General features: G+C 38.8%; 1 protein-coding gene across 1 annotated transcript in view; it reads left to right on the plus strand.

Moving 5' to 3' along the window:
• Positions 1-14,456: 14,456 nt before the first annotated feature.
• Positions 14,457-23,211, plus strand: part of ca15b (carbonic anhydrase XVb) — a 17,722-nt gene continuing 8,967 nt past the window's right edge. Inside the window, exons 1-9 of the mRNA XM_046069735.1 lie at positions 14,457-14,498; positions 14,928-15,000; positions 15,134-15,160; positions 15,261-15,431; positions 16,411-16,559; positions 16,649-16,744; positions 17,378-17,456; positions 17,568-17,731; positions 17,837-18,014. Of these exons, the coding sequence (XP_045925691.1) occupies positions 14,457-14,498; positions 14,928-15,000; positions 15,134-15,160; positions 15,261-15,431; positions 16,411-16,559; positions 16,649-16,744; positions 17,378-17,456; positions 17,568-17,731; positions 17,837-18,014 (979 nt within the window). The remainder of the gene's footprint in view (positions 14,499-14,927; positions 15,001-15,133; positions 15,161-15,260; positions 15,432-16,410; positions 16,560-16,648; positions 16,745-17,377; positions 17,457-17,567; positions 17,732-17,836; positions 18,015-23,211) is intronic.

A 23,211-nucleotide genomic window follows, 5' to 3' on the forward strand; every position in this document is an offset into this window, starting at 1 on the left:
CCGACAACACACTGTGTGACCCCGACTCCCTCGGGGGGGGGGGTGGTAGTGGGCCCCCCTACCCCCTACCTCTCTTCAGCCGTCACCGTCCTGGACCCAGACTGGCGTCTTGAGGGATGACGCTAGGGTGGGAGAAAGGTAGCTCGCTAATGCCTCCTCAACCCGAGGCATCGTTTCGTAGCCGCGCTGCTTAATCTCTGTCACATTGCTGTAATCCAGCAGAGGGGAAATAGTCAGCCGTGCAGAGAAGGGTTTATTCCATGATTTACACAACTCATTGTGTAAGAATGGCAAGGAGCGGCGCGGGGGCGGCGCGCGGTGCCGCAGAAAACGCTCATTTAGTTTACTGCCAGCCCGCCTTTAGTTCATCATAGCTGGGCGCAGACTGATGACGTCGGCACGGCTCCCAGAAGTCATCCTCCATGACGCTAAGCACGTCTAACTCCTCAGAATCAGACTGTGCGAGCCTCTCCGGACTAATACCTCGTGCGGGAGAAGCCAAGAAGCGGGCTCCCGAACGGGGAAGAGGGGAGTCGGAGCCAGCAGACGAGGAACAGGAAAAAGCCTCGGCAGTCCCGATGCCCTCTGAGATGTCGCGCTGGGAGCCTCATGACCGAAGCCGCCGTGCCACCTAAGCGCACACGGCCCGAGCCACGGGGAGAGCGCATCCGGCCATCTTCGGAGAAAAGAGCCGCACGGGACCTCAGCACCCTCAGGGGCAGGGCCTCGCAATGGCCGCAAGCAGCCCCCTCGAGAGCTGCCTGGGCATACGGCATCCCCAGACAAGACACACACAGGGCATGAGTGTCCCCAGCCGTGATGTAGCGCGCGCATGGGAAACACACTGCCTGAATTGCTCACCAGCCATTTCCTCTGCCAGAATTCCTTCCAGATAAGAAATTTCCTCTCGTGGTTGTACTTCTTTCGTAGTCTCAAACTTTCCAGAGTGCCTGCTGAATAGAAAAACGCTAATGTGTCCTGTGTGCCGGCGTGCTTATATACACCTCCAGTTACGCCATCACACGCTACCGTTCTAGCAACACCAATAGAATTGGAGTAGTTTCATTCATAATTCAGCCCTGCCACGCCCAGAGGCGTTCCCATAGTGTCGTCACCGATGCAGTTCGAGTTCCATCGAAGGGGAACGCTGAGTTTCTCTCTGACTCCTCCCCTCCTGCGGAGCTTGAAGCAGCTGTCTGACATTTCCTCATTCAGACTGTCGATATCAAAGCACATATTGGAACACAGTTCCGTCTTTAGAAACATCGAAATCACGGTTAAATAGGCGGTTAGTTTTATTAGTTTTTTTACCCAAACATGATCTTGAACATGACGCTTTTATGTTCAATCTGTCATCGATGCCTAACAGAGAGTTAGGCATCTTTGCACATCATAAATTTATCCTCAGCACAGAATAAAATCTATAGCCTAAACTACACTGTCCTTTATAACACAGTGACTCTGTGGACATTAAGGCAAAACACTTCGGCCTACTGTACGCTACAGTGCTTCAGTAGGCTAGGCCTAATCACTGTTTAAAGTAGGCTAATCTGTATAAAACTGATCAATGAACAGTAACCTTTCATATTGTAGTTGCACAGATTGAACATTCCTATCGTAGTTATCAGCTGGATATGATGTGAATATTTCTGAGTGAGGATGACGGTGGTGCAGCTGAAACAAATAAATGTAGTTTAAAAGTAAGTTTTTCATTATTTGCTGATCGTCTTAATGTGTTTTGACAGCATTTAATAAAATACGAAATGAGTAAGATTTCATTAATGTAACATAGACGTCTAAAACTTCAGTCAGTTTGAACCGAGACACAATTTACATTGCAAAAAAAATCATTGATAGGCCTACTGAGTCTGACTCACTTTACAATCACAGGTCCATGAGCAGCCTAAACTGTGTCTAATCTGTTCGACTATTATTTTCCTCTTCAGTTATTGCCACCGGCATTTAGTCCCGTCAGGTTAGCTAAATAAACAGGCCTGTAGCTATTTAATATGAATAACAGGCTGTAGGAGAATTCCAGCACTTTATCATTCATTAAGGAAATTCCAGTCTGGTAAATAATGAATGAGCAATGCTGTACAAAATGTAATATTGTTAACGTTGGTCCATGTTGGCACACATTCATATTTCTAGCTCCACCCGATTAAAATGGAGGCTCTGCCTTTATTTACCCGTTGCCACGGTGAATAGTAGTATCGGAGCTCCATTGATGATGGCTTTTTTTCATCCCCACGCACGCGCTTCCATCAGGTTCAACATACTCAGAGTTGACTGAACTTATTCTGATCGGCCTTTCTGAAACGGAAAACTCGGAGTTTGACAGCTCAGACTTAGTATCATGTTTGTGTCAGGTATTGGGCTTAAACCCAAAAGCAGACTGAGACAGGCAGGAAAAGTTTAAGAGGTTTATTTAACAAAAAACTATGAAGATTTAGGGAGTAGTATGGTGTGTGGCTGGGGTTGGGGTTGAAGTTGGGGTTTCTTGAATGTGAGTTGGCAGTCTGGCTTGACTGGCAGAGACAGAAATCTGATTGTCGGTTTGTGATGACAGAAAATATCAGATGTTAGAAAGGCAGGGAGGAAACTAGTAGAGTTTCTGGGCTCAAGCAAGCAAGCAAGCAAGATTGCAGTAAGGTAAGGAAAAGTTGCCAACCCAGGAAAGCCCACAGCAACCAACAGAGAGAGACGGAGAAAAAAACAGACACAGAGTGCTTCTCAATTCCCTTATTTGTCGTTTTGTCGGTATTTCACAGGGTCTTGAAGTCATTTGTGGTTTGCTTCACTGTTCCAACCAAGGGGTACCCCTTTGCTCTACATGCATTCCTGGCGCGCGGGACTAAGATGCAAGGAAAAGAAACAAGTGAGGAAAAAGTTGATGCAATAAAGAGAACTGAGAAGCACCCACAGACAGACAGACAGACAAAAAAAACAAAACACACCAAGCAGGCCACATTCACCCAAAAGCAAAAAGTAACAAAAACACACACACTCCCGCAACAAAGGGCGGTTCCAGAAAGCAGACTTAAAAACTCTGAGCTTAACCCTGAGCTCTGCCATAGCCAACTGCTTGGCAAATCTTGCGACTTCACTTGGCAACAGATCAAAGTAGGTGTCACGTTGAATCAGCTGCTTCTCCAAATCAGGTGAAAAAATCTTCAGTGGCTTTGCATAACCAACCATTGTTGTCATGGCTGTCCTTCTCTCTCTCCTTCTCTGTAATTCTTTGCTGTCCTCATTAATTTGTTCTGCAACTTCACCTACCTAGTTGCCTCTATCATTGTGTCAGGTGGTGTGCTGCCATGCTCCGTCTTTTTTGATAATTTCTAACCATCCTTCCTTCCTTTAAAAACACATTTCCTCATTGCAATTACAAACAGGCTTGTTACACTGTCTTCTATCCTTTTTGCTACTATGAAATTCACAACACCACATTATATTAATGACTGTTTGAAGTAGTGTGTGTGTGTGTCTGCTAACACACTACATGCCTATTGCATGAGACAGTGTCTCCCCACACGCAGACACACACTACTTCATACAGTGTCGGTCTTGTGAAGTCCAGGAATGTGCCTGCTGCTGGAAACTGCAATGTAGCTATAACAATACATTTATAGTATAATTTAATCCTATTTTCAGAGATATTTTCACAATATCCCAATGTTTTGAGCATGTTCTTTGTGTCTGTTTTTCCTGGGGCAAAAGTCCTGTAGACAACTTGCCCCAAACTGACATATGTGCTAATGTTGGCTAAATCTCAAGGTTAGCTCAACGTAGCGTTACAGCTAAAGTATCAAAAGACATATCTCCTCTGCTTTGTGAAAAATTTTAATTTTGAACAATCACACCTATCAAAGTTGTATAGCATAAAATGAAAAGTGCAAATTATTTACTTTTTTAGCAGAAAAAAAGAAAAATGTGCTCAGATTAGAGTGACCTTGGCCACATGTGAACAGGAAATTGGCCATAGAACACAAACTTACACAAAGTGGCTATTTAATTTGTGAGATACAGCCTCTAGTGTTGGAGTTAAGAAGAGTGTGACAACCCCGCTCTCCCCTATTGTTTCACATCATCTCATCAACATAATAACGTGCGACTAATCACAATATCACAGATGATTGTTCATTGATCAGTTACAACTTCCTACAGATTTGTTTGATTTTAACAGTGATTACCGTAGTAATGGCTCATGCTAAATGTTTCAGTACAACTGTTGCCAACCTGACAGCTGCCTTACCATCCACAGGGTCACAGTGTTGCGAAGAAGGACGGTATCTTACAGCCTATAGATTTTATGAGCTGAGGATGAATCCACGATTGATCATAAAAGTGGTCATGTTCAAGATCATGTCTGGGTAACAAAGCTAACCTAATAAGCAGGATTTCGATGTTTTTCGATGTAATCTTCTGCAAATGAAACTAGACCCTCTAATGTATTTGTCCACTTGCTCAGTTGTGCAACGGGGCCTCCCACTCCTCTTTTTGGTTAGGGCCAATTTGTGCAGTTCTGTGAAGGGAGTAGTACAGCATTATATGAGAACTTGGATTAGCTAACTCAGAGTGCCACTGGAACACAGGGCTGATGGTTTCTGAAAATGGGCCCCTGTACACCTATTAAAATATTCTATCTTAAATCAGCTGTTTGCAGCAACAATAGTCACAAAATATTATTTTTTTTGTCATTTTTACACAAATGATTTCTGATTTTGAGCAGCTAATTTAATTATGTACAATAACAAAAACGGTGCTGACTCAGCACCCAGTACATTACTGCAGTTTGTAGTCAACAGTCCTACAACTGCTTTTGTGACCTTGACGTCTGGCTTAATCCAAGGTGTAAAGACCATTTTTTTGCAGGAGGCTAGTTTTTTAATGACACAGCTGGATTGTAGTTAGACTACTTTAATTAAAAAACGCAAACCATCTTCATTAAAGTAAATATATGGGTTACACAATAAAACACAGTTGCAGTAAAAACATATCTTACAGGAGAAGTTAAAATTGTTGACAAATACTGTACATTAATTAAACACGTAAAAGTCTTAATATCTCATATTTGCTTACAACAGCATTAGTGTTTTATAAACCATTTATTAAATCTTCATGTACTTCTTTTACATACTTAATAGTGGAGGTTAAAGAGGTTCAAAGTAAAATGTCACTGATATGTCAAAATCTGGCTTTGAATTTAACTTATAGGGGTTAAGGTTAAATTTGGGTCAACTATGTTTTTCACCCTCATGATAAGCCAGCATTGTTTAAGGAAAGCTGAGTGCTGCATCATGGAGCAGGATTGATTTAGATGTTTCCAGATCATTGGCAACACCTGTATTTTGATTGCAATGTCTTGAAAGAAGAGTAGTCAACCTGTAGTTAAGTTACATGTGTCTCCCCCATGCCGATTTAGTGGTGTATACACAGTGGGCCCCCCTCCTACTCTATATCACTGACTTGAATTGCAGTGGGACACTTTGTCACCTCCTCTTCACGGATTTGTTTGGAAACGGACACGTTTGTAATGTGACACCTCATTCTAACTTACTGGGTTTTTTTTCTTGAGTCTTGGGGTCTCCAGACCTGGATGATAGGGCAGGATGATTTGTTCAGCTTTAACTCTTCTCTACATGTTTTTACATGTTCTCTACTGTAGCATACAGTAACGCTTCGTCATTCACTGACGCTGGTGTGGAGCTGTTCTTTCTCAAAAGTTGGTAACTTTAGATAGGAAAAAGACATGAAATTGTTATAAAATCCAATTCAAGAACCTATAACAGATAACAAGTTTCTTTTTCTCCCTAAGATATAATAAGGAAGTATGCAGTTTGAAAAAGATTACACAGCCTATTTATAAAATGCTTCAAAATACACCACCCCATCTTACCCCTAACATCCAGCTTTGTCGTTCAGTAATGGTCATACTACGCTGTATATTGAATATATTCTGTAATAACCATTAAAAAATACCTACAGCACAAAGTATTTTTAGGATTACAGATTGTTACTCCCTTGTACATGTACTGTAAGTATCCAGACATAGACCCTTAGTGGTACACAATTATGCTGATGCCGTAATCTAAAGCTTTATCATTCATACTGTTCATGCAGCCATTTTGGCATCTGACAAAAGCCCATTTAGTTGCAGTTCCTCCACTGATTGACAGTCATTGTATTGACCTCATGATCAATCTGTCAACACTGGGTGTGGAGGTAGTCAGGTGATCACACTGACAGCTAAATTCTCTCCCTCCCATCACCACAAGTTTCACCAAGTTCAACAATGTGAGTTGTGGGAGGAAATACTGGACGGGAAGCTCCTTATTTGCATTTACGTCTGGATAAGAACATTCATTTATCAATTTCTTAGTGATACTTTACGGCTGAAGTTGAATTAGAAATTGTTACACCTGCAGCCACCGATGCATGCAGGCAAGCATCATTCACCAGTTAACATAAACAAACTGGTTCATCCTGGTGTCTGGTTCGATGATCGTGTTTGATAATCAGGTTTGTTTTACTGTCTGTTGACTGTAACAAAAGAAAATGTTAGGCATGTTTCATGTGACTCTGAAAAAAAAAAACAGATAGTTTTGAATCATATCTATGTTGCAGAATGACACGTAATCTTTCTCTCCATCTTATCTTCCAGACAGCCATGAGCGCTATTGATAGGAAGAGGCACGTGTCTCACATGCGTGTGGCCTTTTCTTGCCTGCATATGAGGGCTCAGCAGGCGCACGACTCTTTGAAATAGTCTTAAAGCATTGGCCTCTCTGTGAAACACTTAAAACAGTCAGAAAGTTGTATTTTAGTACAGCAACTAATTTAAATGCTCCAAAAGTAAGGGCATAAAAATTGCCATGGAGTTGCAACAACACCTTTTTGATGATCTTGGTTGATGTAAAGCACTTTGGACACCTGCTGGTTGCTGTAAAGTGCTATATAAATAAATGTTGATTGATTGATTGATTGATTTTATATCCTTCATAATAGTAAGTTATTGCAGCACTGTTTTATTATACATTTATTTCCTGATTTTAATTGAAGCATGTAGATTTCCATGGTTTAACGCAAGGAAAATTTAACAACTTCATCATCTTCAGAAAACATTCCGCATTTTCAGGCACCTTGTAACTTTGAAAATGTAATTTTGAAAGGTGCTTTACAAATAAAGATTAATTACTTCTATCTTATGCGGTTATTGATGTTTTTGTATATTACAGTGATAGCCAGCAGTGGAAGAAGTAGTAACATAATTAAGTAGCAATAACATAGAAACACTCTACAAGTATACAATTAAAAGCTCTGCAATTTTACTTAAGAAGCATAATATACAATAGCAAAATATACTTAATTATATTTGGTATTTTTCAATCTGGATCCTGTTTTCTCATGATTTTTGTCCCATTTGACTAATTGGGATAAACATTTTTTGAAGCTGGTCCAGTATTGAGCGAAAGAGGGATGAAATGTAGGCCTAATCCTTGCGGACAATTGCGCCCCTTCAATGTAGGTCCACTGAAGTGCTTGTTTTTGCCACTGATATGGCTCAGGTTGTTATTATAAGTGTCTGACAATGTTGTGGAACTGGTCCAAACAAAGAAAGACCTTTTTTTAAAGAGTAAGATCCTTTTATTTAACCAGAAACAGTCACTATGTCGCTCTTGACATAAAAACTGCCATTGTCCGAAAGCATGGATTATGTTGCAGCCCTCTTTTGCTGCTACTGACTACAACACGCTCGGCCAGTACTGGACCAGTTTCAAAGTATATTGTCTATTGTCCCAAGTTTTTGTGATAGTCACAAAAACATAGGAAAATATGGTCCAGCTGGTGAAGGTGGGGCTTCTTCCCTCAACATGTCACCTCAATTCATTGTAACATTTCATCTGAGACAAGAATGTTACAAACTCTACAGAGGCTATACACCTGCCATTCTTTTGCTTGTCTGATTTACAGTATGATAATGTGGACTCCAATACACAGTAAAAATTCTTGGTCATTTTGTGAAATTCTTTCTCATTTATGTCAGATACAAACCTTTGTATCCTGTGTAAAACCTCCAAATGCACACCATGAGAATATCTGTATAAACTATAGAACTGAAAATACATAATAAATTGTTTTCACAGTGCATTTAAACTGAGGGAATGATGCATTCTGTTTTCTCCAGTCTAACTTTGACATTGCATAATAATCCAACAGATGTTATCCATTATCCTGTGATTTTATTACAAGAAACCTGCATGTTCCATTATATAACATGACAATCAAAACTTACAACAATGAGCTCTTAGAGGCAGATACGGAGCGTGTTGTCAGAGCTCTCTGACGCTACAGTTTGTTTGGCATCTCTGGTATGCACACATGATTGCACAGCAATTGTGTTGTATATTTTTCTTTTTGTCCAATTGAATTTACAGAAAATCCTGCGTTGTGCAAATGTAAGAAGTTAAGCATCTAGATAAACATCTGGTGGCACTAAATATGTAGTCAGGTGCCATCATACTACTGCAGAAGGGCGCAACAAGATTATGTAATTAAAAGAGCACCAGGTAAACCACAAAATGATGGAAGATAGTGTGGAAAACTTAGTCACATGCTTCTTGCACATCATGATTTCTTTGCTAAGTTTTGATTGTACTTTGTGGCATTTAGCTTTTGCACCTAGTTTTCCACCTCAGCCAAGACTGTAAGTGGAATTTTTTTAGATGTTTTTGTGTGAGACACACCCACATCCCACTGGTTCTCATCGAAGACATACATCTTGGAAAAAAGGTCGGGGGATATAAATGTTTAAAAAGGCTAAATAATTCCCTAAAAAAGTTAATTATTCAACCAGTAGAAAATATTGGAAAAATTAAAATGAAGGAAAGTTTATTTGTATACCACATTTCAACAACAAGGTAATTTATAGTGCTTTACATAAAACATGAAAGCAACATAGGGAAACATAAAAAAGACACTGAAATACAATTTTAAAATGAGTTAAATAGAAAATAAAAACTAGATAAAACAGGACAGTAAAGCTACGGTGCTGTTTTTGACGTGAATGCAACTTTAGTCAAATGAAGTAGTTATCATGGGTGTTTTCTTGGTTAATCCTGTCAAAACACATTGTGTGCACAGGTTATACTGATGGACCGGGTTAACTAGTGCAGGTACATAAAGTTTAATAGATATACATCAAGTTAAAAGAATTGATATAACGTCAGTCTGTCCTAAATGAAAGCTAACATTTTCTTTATCCCCACCAGATGATGATGTTCCAGATTCAGGCAGAATATCACAACGTGTTTCGACCTGCACAGTCTCTTCATAGCAGGACAATCTACACAAGCGACCAGTGCCCCTGGTCCCAAAATATTGTATGTACTACAATGTTAGTATGCAACTGTATAATCTCATAATTACAGTTTTTCTCACTTGCTTTGGTACATTTCTCAAATCATCCCTAATATCTGCAAAACAGGTTTCAGGAAAAGCACTTACTATTGAACAAACAGCACAACACAGTGGATTTCCTGCAAAAGCCCGTAACTTGCTCAAAATCCTTAGTCTATCTCTCAAAAGCAAATCTTTATGTCAGTGAACATGCCAGTGTCATCAGAAAGTCCTTGTGTGATTGTTTATGAACAAGATGGTCTAAATGTTTAGTCATGTTATCAATATAACCGTGTTAAGTGTTTTCTGATGTAAACTATGTTACTGATGTAACATTTGGAAAATGCACAAGGCTGCACTTTTTCAATTTGGCATATCAATTTCAATAGTATAAAGTTATGCATTGCAAGAGATTGGACAGGATTCACATGTTATGTTTTTACTGTTCGCACTGACATTTGTTGACAGAGTATGTCATTGTGATGCAGAAAAGAAAAAGAAAGGCCTGTTTTACATTACTGCATAGCACAACGGAAGAAATTACAAAATTAGAAATGTAAGCTTGTGAAACTGCTGATGCTCCTGTCTGTCAGGTCACAGATTATTATCCACATCACAAGGGATATATTCATCCATTACAGTAAGGACATATTTGCAAAAAAAGCCTAATAGACATGTACAGAAAATATGATTGACAGATATAGACGATCTCTCTCTCTCTCCATATATACACACACACGCACTTATATACAAGTATATACATCTATTGGCGTCTAATATATATATTGCACTATTCACTGCTCACTGTGTATTGTTACTGTTCATTGTATGTGGTATATGTGGTAATGTATATTATGTATATATTGTGATCAGCATGACATAACAAATTGATAATGTAAGAAACAGCAGACAATTGTACATAATCATTTGCATCAATGTGTGAAAGCATTTGCAATATGTTCAAAACAATGAGAAATTGCTTATATGATGTGCACAAGTGATGAGATGTGGAGGCTGAAGAAGCAGTTTTGAGAATTTCAATTCTGATCTGAGAAATGTACTAAAGCAACTGAAAAATAACTGTGAGACATTGGTGACTATAGGCTGACGAGGAAAATTTTATTTTCAAAAATCCTAATTTGGTTTTTTAAACTCCAGGGTGTTGTTAGTCCCTCTATCCACTGCACATCATGTTAGTATTTTGGATTGGTGAGCAGTGGCATAAGTACCAACGGTGCAATTGGTGCAGTGCACTGGGGCCCAGCTGATTACTAGGGTTTGAGTCGAGGGCAAGCTGTAAGAGTTGCGTTTGGCACTTCGGCTGCTGTCCGTGGTGCTGATCAAAATCTGCAGGTTTGCAATTGCGTGGGGAATTGTGTGTCTGTACCTATGATCTGTGCATCTGTGTGTACACAAAGGTGCTGTTTGGGCCGAGGGGCACAAAGAAAAATATTTGCAGCAAGGCCAATCACAATTATGTTACGCTGCTGCTGGTGAGTGATCTTAACAGTTTTAATAATGTTGTTTGACTACTCAGACATGTAAAGTCCAATTACTAAACACAAACGTCACCACTCTAGATTCTAGATCAAAACGTCAACTATCTTTCACGTGATTTAAGACATGCTAAAAGGAAATTATTTATTATTGGGGTGAGTGTTCTTGTGCTTTTGTGAGGACTGTATTGTTTTAACCACTAAAAACTAACTTGTGTTGATATTATTTGAAATGTGAAATGCTGTCTTGACTTGGATCACTTATTGATGACGGTTTCTGGCATACACCTAGAGGCTTCATATCTACTAGATTTGGGTGTACAATTCTTTTCGTGTAATATTTATCAGTTTATCGTTGATGTAAAGAACTGCTGTCATCCGTGCTTACACTCACAAGGTCTAAATCAGTTCACTACAATGACACAACTGACATAGGCTATGTTTATGGCCACACTTCATTGGCATAATGGTAGTTTTAGGGCCTAAATTTGTTGGACATTATTTAATGTATTCGATGAAGATGAAGAGCATGCAGACAGGCAGACAGGCAGAGCGACAGATAGGTAGACAGATAGATAGCATGCACTAAGGAATGCCACTGACCAAGTGGAAATGATCCGACACAACCACACCTGAATGAAGAGACTTTGATTAACAACTACCATAGCTTCTCAGAAGGTTGTGCCAGGAGCAAACATATTTAAATAAACACAAGTCAGAAAATAAGCACGTGGAAATCAGGTAGGGCAACTTTGACGATAAGCCAACCTCGTCCCTGCTCACTGGCATTGTGAACTTTTACTCTTTTAGCTCACTGTGGGTTTTTTGTCTGTCCTAAACAGGAGGTATGGATCAGTCTCAGACACTATCCTCAATGTCCACAATAGCTGTTTCCAACAAACTACAGTGGTTGAGATGCCAACTCTATACTTTTCATGATTAAGTTATTATAGGCAATTGCAGATTGCCTGAGACAATTATTGCAGGCATTATGGCACCACAATAAAACTTCACAGGGAAGGCGACAATATTTTATATTTACTGTGCAATTAATTACAGAGGACTGACTCTAAAGACCTTCATGTTATCCACCATGAAAAAGAATCCATGTTGTCTCTTCTAATCCTTCACGGCCCTTATTTGTCTGTTGCCCCTATTTAATATAATTAAAGATATACTGGTAATGTTGTATTTTCCAGCCCTGATGCTGCATCATGACTCTTTCATCTTTATTTGTACTTAAATTATCGAAGGCATAGGTGTGCTTTGAATTGAAGGTCATCTGTGTTTAGAAGTACCAGCCTGACTGCTGGTTATTTCTTAGAAATTATACTTACAATACTTTTTAATACTTTTTGAATCTGAAGAAAAGGAAATGTGTCTTTTGTATTCAGAACACCTCTAAATATTTTAGGAATTCATTGTGTTTATTGTTTAGATTCATAAAACCTGACTTTTCTTTGCTCTTTACGGAATAACTGTCAGGTGAGAGGGCTTCTTAAAAGCACGTTTTGTCACACTTAACAAAGACGGCTGTGGATGAGGCTGGTACATTGCCTTCGATGGTGAACATGACATCTGATCATGCAGACAGTTAAACTGGTTTGAAAAAAAAAGAGTAAAAACTCAAGTATGCCATCCGAATGACATCAAAGATCCCTTATCTGGCTCAGATCTGTTTCCTCCTGCCTCTGTATCAATCAGTCTCTCTATCTTTCTGACTGTATGTACAGTCATGTAATCTTTGATATAACTATGTCACATGCTTTATACACCCAGCCATTCACCCCAGTCTCCTTCCAAGGCATTTTTGCAATGCTATGTCACATTCCTTCAGCCTTTTCTGCTGAGTCATTATTTGTACCTCCTCAAGATCTATTTAAGCATCTTAAGAGTTTAAATAATGACATATGATGTTATGTGGGGAAATTGTGAGACATGCAACAGATCATAGTGCACGCTCAGATAATAATTCCCTCTCAGGAAAGTGACCTCAACAGTTGATGTTGAATTAAATTGATGTTTTAATTAGTTAAAGTTGGTAAGTGAATATTACATGCTTGTGGCCAAACCAATGTCACGTCTCATTCTCAGATTTTACTCATTCTATTTGTTCTATATGGTAAAATGCATAGTCTACAGTTTTAAACAGATACCACATAAACTCCTCACATAAAACTCAGGTGGTGTAGGGTCAGTATGGGCCCAGTCATATGAGGACTGAGACCACAACCTTAACCAGTGAGCTGCCATACCATTAGGGCTGGATTAGCAATCCAGACCATGGTTCACCATATGGTTAACTGTAAATTCATCAGGGATTTTGCACTACTTTAGTAATGCACACTATCAACTAAGGCATACCCTGCATTACTGGCTGTTTTGTAGCCCTGTCTTACAGAGGGACTCTAAGCCAAAACCATAGACTGTATAAAACATGGATTTAGTCTCTGTGAAGTAACCCATAGGAGCCATTCCTCATTTCAAATGCAAATTAAGCTCTTATGCTTCTGAACTGGTTGCTGGGTTTATGGAAAGGTTCTTGTTGAGGAAACAAGCTAGAAATTAAAAACTCATCTGCCTTATATGACGTCATTCCCTCTTGGTGTGTAATAACAGCCTACATTGTTTTGATGAGGAAGAAATGCTGTCAGATTTTTTTGGTGGTTATGTTACAGCCAACAATAGCGTATTAACTTATTAATTACTGTTAGCTATATTTTGAATAAAGACATGTAAATCCCACTTTGCTGTTCACTTTTTCTTTTGATCATCATTAGACTGTCATGCCCTCTGCCTTCTCCTAGTTAGGAATCTCTCTCACTTCTTATCTCTCTCTCTCTTTCTCTGCTGCAGGCTTCCTGGGCTTCACCAACTTTTACAGGAGATTCATCAATAATAATAATTAGAATTATAATAGCTTAATTTTTTATAGCACTTTTCAATACAGGTAACAACATTTATATCAGTCAATGTCAAACATAAACAAGTCAGATAAAGATTTGAATCACACACAGTGGTGTATAACAAAGAAAAGAATATATGAAACATAAAACATAATTAAATATCATCCCTGCTGAGTCAACTCACATGTAGGCATGACTGAATGAAGCAAACACTTTAAATGTGCAGGTTGCACCTTTTCACCTCTATAATGTTTAACTATTTTTAATAAACCTCTGTTCTTCAATAACCCCTTTGTTTCAGCAAATTTTCTGCTCATGTTCAAAACTTTCTGCACATTCAATGTTAAATAACTACAGTGTATATTCTCTGTAAGTGCGTCCCAGATTATTGCACAGTTGGCCATACATACCCTCTAATAGGCTAATATAATAGGTGACTAGCAGCTAAAAATAACGACAGTATAATGCAACAGCAACATTGGTAGATTTATACTTCCTGTTATTAGTTATGAATGGAGACATAACCGTTTCGGTTGAATAACTCTTTTGAAAAAACCTCCTTTGCTCACCTGGAAAAGTCTTGCAGGGAGGTCATGGCCAGCTTAGATGCCAGATAGAGGTGGCGTCAGACCAGCTGGGCTGAACGAATATAAAAATGCAGGATGAAGCTCTAGATCTGCTAACTTACAGAGAGGAGGTACAGATGTGCAAAGGTAAGACACACTGCTTAAATTAAAATACTTTTTCCTCGATATTTTGTTTCGTTTTTTGCGCTATTGATGGGCTCTATTGTCTTTTAAAATTAGCTGTGGCATTTTCAGATATCTGATTTCTGTATGCCTAGTTTAGGATTAGGCCTATTTCAATTATTTTAAATTTATATAGGCTATATTTAAAATATGTACGTAACTTCAAATTATATAAATAGCCTATAAATGTTGTAGCCTAATAAATAAATATAGTTTATTGTGTTATTCAGATCCCCGCGACCCTGTACGCAGGATAAGCGGTTGACGATATATGGGATGGATGGTGTTATTCAGATGTTGCTTGGCTATAGGTGCATTTCTCCCGGGATTTAATGTGGATAAAAAAACTGGTTAGTGATTTTTGTCTGCTATTTTAGATGATCTGGCTTGTAGCTGCGTTTGCTGTGTGCATCCTCGCACCCACCGTCCACTGTGAATCAGCCTCAGTCGGTAAGTAGGCCTCTTGTAAAAGAAAATGTTTTTCATCTTGGGTTCATAATTACTCATTGGATTAACAGTGCGTCTCTGTGAGACTGTTTGTCACGAATATGTGAGAGACTAAATGCTCTTTTTCCTCCTCCAGCCTGGTGTTATGATGAGCCAAGCTGCAGTGAGTACCTAACCCCCCTTGAAATTTTAAATGGCAACAATATCATCTTAACATTTCAAAGCCCTGCTCCTCTCCGGCTAAACGTCTTGTTCCTATTTAGATGCCACTACCTGGCCATTCATTGCTGCTAAACATTGCAATGGCACCCGACAGTCACCGATTAACATCGTCTCAGCATCTGCCGCACCCAACTCCAACCTGACTGCATTCACCTTTCATAACTACAGCAGCACCTCTGCTCTGAAAAAGATCGAAAATACTGGCGAGACAGGTGAGTGGGTGTGAACGGAAACTTGGTGCTAAAAGCGTTTCTTGTATTTGGTTATATAAGAAGTGCCTATTTTCAACATTGTGCTATTCTAAGAATTTGCCAACAAGTTATATTTTTCTTGCGCCTTTTTAACAATGCAACCTTGGAAGCAGGCACATTGTAGATTGACTTCTAGTAGGTCCTTACACAGTGGCCACTTTATTACGTTTTGTAGTTACAAAAACAGCAAGGGAAACCAGGCTGCAAGCTGCGTCCACACCTGTAGGATGTAATTTTAGCTCTGACCCTGTTCATGTTCAAACTGACTTTAAACATTAGAACCAGAAGGAGTAAATCTGAAGTTATACATACCGACAACTCCTTGACACCTTTTGCTATTTTCATCTTTCATCATCAGTGACAGTTTATGAAGCACTTTAATGCTTCTGATGTAGGTCAATATTCCTTTTTTTTGGTGTATAACAAAGATCTCACGAAGAAATAACCGATCATAAGCATAAAGCCTATTAGACTGGTATGGAAATTGACTTAGGTGCCATTTACTCTGGGGACATTGGGGACATGTCCCCACCACTTTTTGAAATGGCTGATTTTGCATAATTTGTTTTAAACATTCTGAAATGTAGAAAAAATCTTCTTTGTGATGAAGGAAAAAATGAGGCAAAGTGAAAAAGTAGGCTATAGCCTATTGGTCCAATAGCCCAATAGAGTATAAAAGTAGGCTATAGGCTGCAGTTTTAAAAAAACAGTTACTAATTTTCGTTACCTATAAGGAGTAGCCTAAGATTTCCTTCTCTGGGTGTAACAGCACCCAGAGTAGTGTAGCCAGGAATGTAGGCCCACAAACATAAAAAAATGAGCACGCTAGAAAATTTGTATTAGGCTATGTTTTCACCGGTCACAGAAATAAACTCATTTTCTTTCGTTTCTCATTTCTTTTAATTTAATATTCCATCCTTTTCCCCCCACCCTCCTCCAGTCAAAGTCATTTTTGGAAGCGGTGTTGGCATTTCAGGAGGAGATCTGCCCGAGGCCTACGACAGCCTGCAGTTTCACTTGCACTGGGGTAATGGCACCTCTTCCCCGGGCTCCGAGCACACTGTAGATGGCAAACGCTATCCGATGGAGGTACTGCCCAGTCTTTGTTTCATATTTGTAAATTAGAGTTTTGTCAGTATATTCACATTAAAATATATTTTCTTTACTTCACTCCCCAGTTACACATTGTAAACATCAAGTCATCCTATAAAGGAAACACAACTCAAGCTGTTGAAGACTCCACAGGACTTGCTGCTCTTGGTTTCTTCATTGAGGTGAGAAAAGATGCAATTTAAGTTTTTGTAATGCCAACAGTGTTGGGGAGTAACAAGTTACATGTCAATTAGTTAGCCTATGTGATTTAATTACAAAAACAATTTAACTAATCTGTTACAGTTACTGGGAAAATGTAAAAATCCAGTCCATATGTTGGATAATATAAATTTTGTTGCTTTGCATGTTTTCCATGTGATTCCTTTGCCATTTCCAGCTATTCTGGGGCTTTTTATTGGTTCTCATGTGTGAATATACAGCGCCACCCCTTTGCCAGTTAAATTGCTTGTCAAGGTGTCATTTTATAATGGTTAAAAGTTGAAAACATTTATTAGAAATTTAGAAAAGTAATCAAAAGGTAATTAAATGTAATAAGTTACATTGTCAAAGTAACCTTCCCAACACTGACAGCCAACATCATTACTCTATGTATCAGCCACTTCTTTGACTCAGTAAGTTTTAGCATACAGTTAGACTGCATAATTTAGGATTATCTCTTTTATTCTAATTTGTCACTTCACTTTTTTTTGTCAAAGCCCTGTGAAGCAATTCTTCCTCCACCTAGGTGAAAATAAAATAAAACTTAAAAGGCTTAAAACATTTGAGCCTGATTAAAGACTGTGTCCACTTTTCAGGAAATGTCAGGTGAAGCTACTGGCCAACCTGCAAGCTGGCACACCTTGACCTCCTACCTGGCTAACATCACTCACCGTGGTAAGAAGACGTTTTACTCTTTTCTTGTTGTAAATAATGTTTACTACAAGAATGTTTTTGAATAAAATGTTTCAGCTACAGTCCCTTCAGAGTTCCTGTTTCTGTCCTCAGGTGAGAATGTTTTAATGGCACCTGGACTTTCATTGGATGACCTCCTCGTTGGGGTGGATCGCACCCGTTATTACCGCTACCATGGCTCCTTGACCACCCCCGGTTGCCACGAGGCTGTGGTTTGGACTGTGTTCAAGGATTCAATCAAAGTCAGCAAAGATTTGGTGAGTTTTTTCTGGTGGGTCTCTGTTTGCAGTAAACAAGACGATCAGCAGAAATACTCTTAACTGTGCTTCATTCAGCTAACTGGCTCATTATCTTGTCTCCAGATTAACCTCTTCAGCACAACAGTGCGCATCTCCAACAGTACATCACCTTTTATGGTCAATATCTATAGAAATATCCAGGCTCCACTACAGGTCACAACACAGCGTGCCAGCAACAGCTCTGGCTCTACAACCTGCTACTCTCTGGGTTTGATAACACTGAGCCTTGCCCTGGGGAGGAGTTAGAGCCCAAAATAATGCTGAAGCTGTTGTGGTGTCTCAGCAAGAACATTCTTGCTTTCCACTGTAGCTCCATATATTGATACAGTTAAAGTTCAAAAACATAGCAAATCTGATGATGTCTGCCTCGCTTTTCTGTGGTTGTCCATCACATTGCATCCAGAGTTTTGAAGAGCTGTGAAGGATAATTTATCCAAAATCACATTTAATCTTTTTGCATACCTTATATATATATTAAAAATATATATTAAAAATTATACACAAAAATGTTTAGCATTATTTTGTTACATGAATAATTCAGGCACAGCTCATGTTTGTTTCAAGTTGCCAAAGCAACATTAAGATGTCTGAGAAAGGGATGCACTTAGATGCAGGTAGATGTCATAATGGCAGTTTGTAAATCCAATGTAAACAACCAGGAGTGTGACAGAATTTGTTAATGTCTAGACTCTCTACAAATTGTTGTTACAGAATATATACATTTATTTATTTTTATTTTTATATTACATGACTTTGTAACTTGATTTTCTTCATCAGTGCAATGTAGCAACATTGCCAAGCTGCATGCTCCAAATGAAACCTGTGCTGCCCTTTCAGTCGGTGTAATGAAGGACTGACTCAGTCAAATGAACACAATTATTTATCATAATCATATTTTCTCCTTCAGCCCTGTTTTGCACTTCTTGCACATGCAACAGAACTGTTACCTCATGATCTTGTATTAAATTAAATATAATGTAAAAAAAATATATAATGTGTTTAATTTAAAATGATTTGGTGCTTTCTTTTTGAGTGATCTTAGTTTTACTTTGATAAATACTGTGGAAAAAACTTCAAAACATTTTGAATCAATGCTGGAAAATTATGGAAAATGTACAGTAAGTTTAAAAAAACATATCGTGTAACATAATCACATTTATTTATTGCTTCCTTATAAATCATAAAAATAACAATACAATTGTTCCTTGTGCTTTTAACCTTATCAAATGACCTGAAGTGATATTTACAGCTTTCATTAAAGGGGCAATATGTAGTTTTCAATGACCTCTAGCAGCGGTTTTCCGATGCTTGTCTGCATGCTTGAACTAAAGAGGGAGCCAAAGCAAAGGGATAGGGACGGGCAGAAGTCGAGGAAAAGTGATGGAATAAGAAGAAGAATACTGAGCAAAACAAGAGTGACTAAAAATATGCAAGTATAAAAATTAGTTTAAAATGCATTTTATAATTGCATGTTTATAGTATACTATATACTGATAGTTATTACTCATGAGTAATAACTATCAGTTCTGAAATACAGATCCAAGACAAAAAGAACAAGATCAATTGATATATACAGTATACAGGAATATCAATTAGAATAATCAGCACACAACTTACACAGAGTTGCAGTTTACCAGAATATGCTCCCATTAGAGCCCATGTGTTAGGATGGATGTTATGTGAAGTAAATGATGTGAAGAACATAAAACAATGACTGATAAAAAATGTGTATTTGAAAGGAATTGATGGAGCAACAGAACGGTGCAACATGAAAATGAAACAGACGCTTAAAATGAGGCTTGAAATTCCCTCCATGTCATTTCCTTTATCATACCTCTGTCTTTGTATAAGGTGACGACTGCTGGGCAGTAAATGTATTTTCCTGCCACTCCTGTAAAACTTGTGTGAACAGCATGTCTGCTATTTGGGCCCTGCTTTTGCTCTGTGTGACAGAAACGGCACATTATTCCCTGAGGTTGAGGGTCTGGGAATTTCCTCTTCTTTTCAGCGTTGTCCTCCATTCTGTGCTTTGTGAAGTCAGTCTGTGCAAACTCTTTAAAGGCCATTCTAGGATTTAGTATCACTTTAATGATAGCGGGTTTCTGGCTGCCCACACAAAGACATTTCGTCTGTCTGTAGGCAAGAACTAGTGGGGAAGAGACAGAGGCCGATTCTTTCAATTCAATTCAATTCAAATTAGCTTTATTGGCATGAATGTGACAACAACATTGCCAAAGCATCATATATACAACATAAGAACAATCAGCCCCATACATTTCATTAAACAAGTAATTAAAGCGTAAAGTAATCAAAGCGTATGTGTGTTTGTGTTTAAAAAAGAAAAAAAAAGAAAAAAAAAGAAATATTAAAAATTAAAATAACATAAATAAATAAAACAGTAAGCGTGTATGTGTGTGTGTTAAAAAGTAAAAATATATTTAAAATAAAATAAATAAATAAAACAGTAAGCGTGCGTGTGTTTGTTAAAAAATAAAAATATATATAAAAAATAAATAAATGAAACAGTAATGTGTGTGTATATATTAATAGACAAAAAAAAATTTTTTTAAAGAATTAATTGATTAAAAAATAATAATAAGAAAAAAAAGAACAAATAAATCAGTATCAAATGTGAAAACAAAACAATTACTAAAATATCAAATGATCAAAATAATAATAATTTGAAAATCTGTACAATTATTTGTCAGTCTGAGGTTCCACTGGTTGTCCTCACTTCATAGCATGAGGAGACATATTTTGCAGCAATTATTTCACATTTGGGCATTTCTCCCAGTAAATAGGGGAGTTTCTGTGTGTCTGATATAAATTCAAATTTGGGGTATATTTGGGAAATGTTTGCAAAGTGTTTTTGTCTTTGTGTTTTATATTTAGGGCATGAGGTTAGAAAGTGCAGCTCTGTCTCTACCTGTCCCCTGTCACACTGGGAGCAGAGTCTCTCCTCTTGTGGTAGCCAACTCTGTCTGTGGCGACCCTTTTCTATGGCCAGGCTGTGTTCACTCAGTCTGTATGTTGTCAACATTTTTCTTAATTTGGGACATTTTATTGTAGTCAGGTAATTTGCCAGTGTGAATTCTTTTTTTAGGGTTGGATAACATTGTAATTTACTTTGTGTTTTGGTCGTTTCTTTCCAGTATTCAATATATTTTTCTTTCTGCCAATTTGGTTTGGTCTGCTTGAGTTGGTGTTGCTGTCTTTCTTTCTCAGTTACTGCTGCAGTCTATACATCCGAGTCCCTGAAAAACACTTAGTCCACCTAGGCACCATCCTGCTGTCTCACGCCTCCCTCCAGGTGCTCATGGCATGAGAGCAAAAGCCAACCAGCTGGTCATCCTTTAAGGCTGTTCGAGCTCTGGCCTTTTCCGATTTTGTCGAAAGCTGCAGGCCTAACCCACAAATGACAACAACATGTCCTTGCTGTGCCCATCAGTCATAAACACTCCTGCAGCCTCTTCTTTCTCTGTGTGCTTAATGAGGTAGATAGTGTAGCAGACATTGTTTTCCAAAAGCCACCAGAAGGACCAAACTACAGGATGTAAGGTGAGGTCAGCTAAAATGGGCCAAGGTTGGAGCTTTATAGCACTCTCACAAATCACAAATACTGATCATGAATTGTTGCTACAACACTAAAAATGGTTTTGATTTTTAAGATTTTCTATAGTGGGCATCGGCATCTCATCACTAATAAGGGTGATAAAGCAATTATAAGTAACCTTACCAACAAAGCAAAATGTTTATGAAAGATGTTTTGCCAGGCTCTTTCAAATAAAAATAGGTCAAATTTGTAAAGAAACTTAGATTTTGTGAAAATAGTCATTTTAGGTACTTTTTTAGCTCGCTAAACCAGCGTGATAAATGGGCCACGTCAACACACAGGCTTACTGAAAATACACCAATGTGCAGAAACACACACCCATAACAGAATCAGTTCATTTTTAAATGCATTTTTCAATTAAATATTTCAACTTTTTATTGCATGAAGTATATTTAACATGTTACTTTATCACACCAAAGACAATGATATCAGTCCCCTGCAAAAATTTAGATGATTTCAGCTAAAATTACTGTGTTGTTCTCTCTTTACATTTAACCTAAACAGCTGGCCCATTTTAACCAAAAAGCACAGGCAACATGCTGATACTCAAACTCTCATTACAAAACAATTACATTTTTTCACATTTTTTTTACAAATAAATATTTAAGAGACCAGTGCCAATTTATAAAAATATCATTCGATCTCATGCATAACTTTTTAGATAGTCTTATCGGTGTCTCCTCATCCTGCCTGAAAATCTGCACTGACCAGCTGGCCTACATCTTCACACAGATCTTCAACAGATCACTGGAGCTGCGTGAAGTTCCCTCCTGCTTCAAATGCTCCACAATCATCCAGGTCTCCAAAAGACCCTCCATCTCTGGACTAAATAACTACAGGCCCGTCGCCCTGACATCTGTAGTCATGAAGTCCTTTGAAAGACTGGTTTTTGCCCACCTGCAGGACATAACAGGCTCCTTGCTGGACCCCCTGCAGTTTGCATACAGGGCTACTTGGGACTGCATTACATCCTGCAACACCTTGACTCTCCAGGGACATTTGCAAGAATCCTGTTCGTGGACTTCAGCTCAGCATTCAACACCATCATCCCGAACATCATCAGCACCAAACTCACCCAGCTCACTGTGCCTCCACCTGTCAGTGGATCACAGACTTCCTGACTGACTGGAGTCAGCAGGTGAGACTGAGAAACATCACATCTAGCACACGGACTATCAGCACTGGCGCCCCCCAGGGGTTCGTGCTCACCCACTGCTCTTCTCCCTCTACACCAACGACTGCACCTCAGGAGACCCATCTATCAAAGTCATGAAGTTTGCCGACGACACAACGGTGATGAGTCGGCCTACGGACGAGAGGTTGATCAGCTGGCTCTTTGGTGCAGTCAGAACAACCTGGAGCTTAACACACTCAAAACTGTGGAGATGACTGTGGACTTCAGGAGGAGCCCCCCCACTCTGCCCCCCATTACCCAGTTATGGAATAGAGTTATCTATAACCCCAGACTCCGGTTGTTAAAAACGGTCTGGGTTTATCAGACAGAGTTCGTTTTCGAATCAGGAACCTATTTTTATCAGCCGGAGACAAGAGTTTGGAACTACAGACTATATATAATAATCTGGTTGTACCAGAAGCAACGGTCCACAACCCCTCACCAGTTATTTCCCACATGCTGTCACATACAAAATAAGAGGGTGGGCAGAGTTCCCGTGAACCAATGATAAGAGACTAGGAGGGGTTACCATAGGCCAATGATGGGAGTCTGTGAAAATAAAACGAGAACATTGTCTTCAAGAAATTGCCAAGAGGGCACTTGGATCCTTGAGCAGTATCTACCTACCAAAGAGGGGACCTCCATGCGGTT

Source organism: Micropterus dolomieu, linkage group LG14 (assembly GCF_021292245.1).
Source record: "Micropterus dolomieu isolate WLL.071019.BEF.003 ecotype Adirondacks linkage group LG14, ASM2129224v1, whole genome shotgun sequence".
NCBI classification, from domain to species: domain Eukaryota; kingdom Metazoa; phylum Chordata; class Actinopteri; order Centrarchiformes; family Centrarchidae; genus Micropterus; species Micropterus dolomieu.